The 6,000-nt window shown below is 38.3% G+C and overlaps 1 protein-coding gene across 3 annotated transcripts in view; it reads left to right on the top strand.

Annotated features, from left to right (window-relative positions):
* The window catches only part of LOC110023120 (DNA mismatch repair protein MSH6), an 84,013-nt gene that overhangs the window by 38,071 nt on the left and 39,942 nt on the right, over positions 1 to 6,000 (top strand). For all 3 annotated transcript variants that reach the window (XM_020722370.1, XM_020722368.1, XM_020722369.1), the window contains exon 11: positions 1,969 to 2,060. In XM_020722370.1, the coding sequence (XP_020578029.1) occupies positions 1,969 to 2,060 (92 nt within the window). The remainder of the gene's footprint in view (positions 1 to 1,968; positions 2,061 to 6,000) is intronic.

The following is a 6,000-nucleotide window of genomic DNA, read 5'->3' as shown; positions in this document are numbered from 1 at the left end:
TGGCGTCCTCTTTCCCTTTGGAGGTTGTATCTGAGGACGAGTGGTGCTCTGACTATATCTTACTTTGAGGCGGTGTTTATCCTTGACTATTCCATCTTCCAGAACATCCCCTCCGCTGCAGCCATCGCCGTATTTTACTGCGGAATGCCTGAAATTGCAACCCCATCTACCTAATTCTAACCCTCCCAGCTTCTGCCCTGCTGCAATTCCCCTGCCTGTTTCCTTCTTCTATTTTTGATTACCGCAGACACTCTTATCCCCAGGTACTACCGCATACACTTCTGTCAACCTACCATACAACAAACTCTTGCTACCGCCTAATCCTCACACCCCCTCTTCTGCTTCCAGCTGCCCCTCTCCCGCCCTTTACTTGTTGTTGCATCCTGCACTCTGCTGCTCCAGTCACTCGCCGTGGCCGCTTCCCCCACCCCCTTCTATCCATAGCTTCTCCTGTAACTGCTTGCAACCCTTCCAGAATTACTGCCAACTTCACTAACCTACCAGACAACCACCACACTCATTTCACCTGCTGCCCAATGGCTGCCAGAATTCACTTCCACCCTTTCTGCTCTCAGAACCAGTTCCCATCCGACCACTGCTTGCTGTCTAGCCACCAGTAACTGCCCTCGTCCTCGCCCTAGGGTGTCTTTTTACGTTGTGTTATTTTTCTATTGTCAAGAGTCTACGTGTCGAACATTTTGAATTTCAATGATAATATTGTCTTTCTATTGGGGTTTGGGTTTACTCCGATATCATGCAGACTCATGTTGTAGGCTTTGAGATTATAAAATACTTATACGAGACAGATGAAGACTTCTAAGAAATTTGGGACAATGTCGGGAGAAACTAGAAAGGGGGCCGCGGTTATTGTTGTAGCTACAGTGATGCGTTTGCGGTAAAACTCAGTACCACGGGACGGTAAACTCACGAGTCAAAAATATTATTCATTTAATTTGTTTTTTTTTTAAATGGTGCGCTTTTAAATTTGTGCTTGTCTACGCTAAATAAACAAATTGGCCATGATCTGGATGGTAGATGGCTATCTATATTCCATCATATTAGGCTCAGCAATATGTCAGCCATGTTCAAGGTTTACATTAGTTCTAAGTTCAATAGTTTTGGGTCCCTATTTATCCTCATAAACATGTAGCTCTTGACTTCATGAAAGATTATCATTTAAATAGATGTTTACTTAGGTGCTACTGGCTTCTGGATCTTATTTTATCTTTAGGGTCCGTTTGGGATCACATTTATTTTTTTATTTTCTATTTTTTATTTTTATTTTGTTTTGTTTATATTTTGATTTAAAACAAAACATGTTTCACTAGTTAAAATAAAGTATAAGTGTTTTTAAGAACATGCTGATTTGTTTTAAACGCAAAAAAGAAAAAGAAAAAGAAAAAAAAGGAACAAAAGAAAAAGAAAAATAGAAAAACTGAAACAAAAATAAGAAATAAGAGTGATCCCAAACAAGCCTTTAGTTTTCACAACATTGCATTTCAAATTTTGACAGTCATTTAACACTGTAAAACTGTGAGGGTGCTGTAAAAGCAAGGGCCAGTAGGTGAGTCATTGTTTGTAGAGCTCATTTGAGTGATTGAGATTTTTGGAATCATGTTTTGAAAAAGATTAAAGATTTTGAAACCATCATTTATTTGACTATAGCTAGATGCTAAATTTTATTTTGAACTTCATGAATCTTGTTAGGAAGAATTGTGCTGCCAAGTATTAGAAGGAAGATCTTGGTGTTGTTTAGATTCTCCAGGATCTAGAATTCCTTGATCCAAGTAAAACCTAGAAGGCTAATCAACTGAAAGCTTATTTCATTATGAAAGTGTGCACAATATTTAATTCGATGGTTATGTTATGTGGAATACTAACTTCGTGATCTTACAATATGATTTCCAATACTCTGGAATGTGCTTTTGTTTTAAATTTTTTTATTAAACATTAAATTTTTTTTTGTAGGGTGCTGGCCTTGTTTTTGCACTAGAGTTTCGTAAAATGCTGTCAAAACTTCCTGATATGGAGCGTTTACTGGCACGCCATTTTGCTAGCTGGTAATTTTGCTATCCTAAAACTAAGTAAAAACACTTTCTTGAAAATTTCTTTAGCAAACTTAGGCCATGTAAGATGGTTTCAAGTTTAATCGTACTATTCAAAGTTCATCACATGCTTATAGTTCTTTCTTGAAGTTTGGTTTTGTTTGCTAATTATTTGATTTCTTAATGAGGTAACTTCCTATTTAAAACCAAAACCTTATGTACTTATGAAAATAAATCAAAATGCTTGTATTTACAATAATATCATCTAAACCTGAAGAGTACAACAAAATTCTTAGTGATTTCATTGCATTACTCACGAATACAATAAATTTTAATGACATACCCATATTAATATCTCTTCTTTTGATTGCTTGTTAGTTACAATGTACTGCTAGATTTTTTTCAAATTATATTCTATTTATTTTTTCTAATTTAGGGGATTGGTGGAGTACAATCTACAAAGATAAGGTGGTAAAAATAAACTTGCTTAGTACCAGTCATATTCCATTAGGCTATAGAGGCACAAATATTTGTACCCTTCATCAGATTATGGAAATAAAATTCAAGTATGGATATATTAGTTGCCCTTTTTTTGGGTTTTTTAATAAAACTATAACAAAATTTCTGCTCTTATTATTACATGCTTGATCCTCTATCGATTGAGTGAATCCCAATGATTTAACATTATCTTTTATTGGTGAGATGGCTCAATTGTTGAAGCTCATGCCAGGAAACACATGCCGAAATAGACTAATATTTGAGTCATTTGACTCTACAATGAAGTCTGAAGTGTGAGCTCATTTCATGATCATTAAATTTGATGGAGCATAAATTAATTTGACTGGTCACAAAGATTGTTTGCTTTTTTTTGTCACATTTAACTTGACTCAGATGTGTGGTGTACATAAATATTATAATTTAGTACACACAAAAAATTCATATATTACAATACTTCATAAAATAATGATTTGAATTCACTTAGAAACTCGAGGGTTCTATCCGAGGGATTTGGATTTCATATATTACAATACTTCATAAAATAATGATTTGGATTTGGAGGAGCTCCGGTTCGAGTTGTGATTATCTTCTTCTATCCCCTTCTGCATCCTCCCATGATGTTCCTAACCATCCTCTATAGCTGCAGTCGCCTTGAACAATACTTATTTGTTGTTTTTCACTGCAGTCTTCCAATTCCAGCCCTTCTTGCTCGCCGCCACAGTTTCAGACAGTCTCTCCTTGCTGTACTGTAGTCCCCTGCTTCGCTGTCGTCATCCGGAAATTAGCGAACCTGTTGTTTTCCTGTTGTCTCCTTGTGGTTCAAGCCTTTCCCGTGCCTCGTCTCTCCACTTGCCACCACACTTGCTGCTCTCGCTGTCCCAACCTTCGCCCAACCCATTCCAACCACATACCGTAGCTCCACAATCACAATCTTGTTTATGAGAAATTTACAAATAGGTATCCAAAGGATTTTTATGGAGGATATGGAATGAGAAATCCACCAACTCAGCAGAGGCTTGCTACCTTCGAGAGTAGGCAAGCCAGATGGGTCACCCGTAGCCACAACGATGACTTGCTAGATTGAAGGAATGGAGTGAATCTTTTCCACAATGCATATTCTAGAGATGAAGAATCTCTTATCGAAGATGACCACGACCCTGAAGATTTGAATTGCAATATCTGAGAAGCCAAAATTTTGAAGTAAAGGTGAATTTTGCCATATTATAAAAGCCACATGGACCCGAACGAGTTTATCGAGTGGCTTTGGACCTTGGAATGTATCTTTGAGTGTTGGGACATTTCACCTGATAAAATGGTGAAACTAGCCGCCAGCATGCTAAAGAAATGTGCCTTATTTTAATTGCAAAATTTGAAGTACCTCTGCTAGCGAGAAGAAAAAGATAAAATTGCTACCTGGCACAAGATGAAATGAGATATGCAGTGCCAGCTTCTACAGGATGTTCAGACCTCAACTTGAAATGTGAAGAGATCATATCACCGAGTGACTGCTACATCGACAGGGTTTCTACCCTAGGATTTTCTATCCAGAGTACAACTAGGGGAACATCCAAGTTGACCTCGCTTGAGAAAAACACTAGTTGAGAGGAGAAAATAGAGGGAACCAATCTGCATACCCAAATTCGTCTCAGCCAGGAACTGTTTCAAGTGTTATGGATTGAGCATACTGAAACAGATTACACAACTATGAGCATGATATATTTCATTGAGCAAGGGATTGTTGAAGAAAGAGACAATGACATAGTAGACACTGGAGAAGGTGATGACACGAAGGAGAAAGATCAGATTCCAATTGATGAGGGAGAAAAACACTTAGTTCAAGATGAGGTCATCAGGGAGATTTCAACAAAATTCACAATTGTGACCCAAGATGGTCCTAAGTCCGAGGAACCGACACCAAACACCTAACGACTCCAGATAAAAGAAATTCAGACTTTTCAAATCTATAGATTCATTCTTAAATTATCTATATCGAGTGACGTGTGTGAAATTTGTGCCTTATTTTTTTATTTGCCCCTGCATTATTTCAACTGTACCTAATTTATGCTTTTTCTGGTGTTTTATATGTTATTTCTAGGTTTCAGGGCTTGAAGGTATATAAGGAGCTCTGTCATTTGGATACTCCAAAATGAATGTCGGCATAGTAACACTACTTTTTTGGCATATATACGCCACTGTTGGCCCAAGATGGTCTTAAGTCTGAGGAACCAAAATCAAACAAACAATGAACCCAGTATAAGAAACTCAAACTTTTCAAATCTATAAAATTCTTCCTGAATTACCCCTATTGAGTGATGTGCGTGAAATTTGTGCTTTATTTTTTATATTCCCCTGCATTATTTCCACATTTCGTACCCAATTTATGCTTTTCCTAGTGTTTTATATGTTATTTGTAGCTTTTAGGGCTTGAAGGCATAAAAGGAGATCTGTCATTTGGACACTCAAAAATGAATATTGATGTATCTACGCCAGTTTTCTGGCGTATATATGCCATTGTTGGTGTAGAACAAAATTGGTGTATGCACGCACTTTCCATTCCTCCACGGAGCAATTGGCACCTTGGCATTGAATACCTGGCATGTAGGCACAATGTTACACCGGGCTCCTAATTGCCACTTATTGGGTACTTAAGCTCCACACCTGTCGCATAGGCACCCGCTTTTCAGGGTCTACGCATCCTGTCCAAACAGAAGCAACTTTCATGATTGAGAGATTGGAACCTTGGTGCCACTTTTAGTTGCACCACTTTTAGTGACACTAGAGCACCACTCCAAGGCTAAAGCGCCATACATCGGTGCATAGACACTCAACTTAGCGGCACTAAGGCGCGGCCTACGGCATCCACGAATGCTGCACATACAGAGTGGGCAAAACTACGATGCTCCAAAGTTAAACTCTGGTGCCGACGAAGCTAGTTACGGTAGTTCTGTTTCGGTGACAATCCATGGCATCCGAGCTTTGATTGGTGGATGAAATTATGAAAGAAGAGGGGCTTTGCTCTTCCACTATTTTTCATTGGCCATGTGCTCGACCCTTGGAGTGACACTGAGGAAAGAAGACATCAATCAGAGGGTAGCCACTGGAGAACTACTGCAACTGCTGACTACACTTCATTAGAGGAATCTCAGGAGACTGTGAGAGGTTGTGAGAGCTCTCTTGGGAGAGAAGAAGTGTAAGTGTGCGTTATGTGTGGAAATTTAGAGATTCTCTTATAATTCGTGTAATTTGGTGAAGAACTTCGATGAGACTGTTCTTAACTCCTTTGGTTTTGAATCTGCAATGAAATTTTTGTTGTGCTCATGTGTTATGTGTACACTTAAAAGTTTTTTCTCCCTTTAATTAGATTTTATGCAATTAGTATTGAGAATGGGCGTAATTTGCTCTCAAATTGATAGTGTAACCTTCTATGCGCATTTTATTTCTAAACCGATCACTTAGG

This window comes from Phalaenopsis equestris, unplaced genomic scaffold (genome assembly GCF_001263595.1).
Source record: "Phalaenopsis equestris unplaced genomic scaffold, ASM126359v1 Scaffold000212, whole genome shotgun sequence".
In the NCBI taxonomy this organism is placed as follows: domain Eukaryota; kingdom Viridiplantae; phylum Streptophyta; class Magnoliopsida; order Asparagales; family Orchidaceae; genus Phalaenopsis; species Phalaenopsis equestris.
Note: the sequence above shows the minus strand (reverse complement) of the source record. Positions and strands in the feature narration are given on the sequence as shown.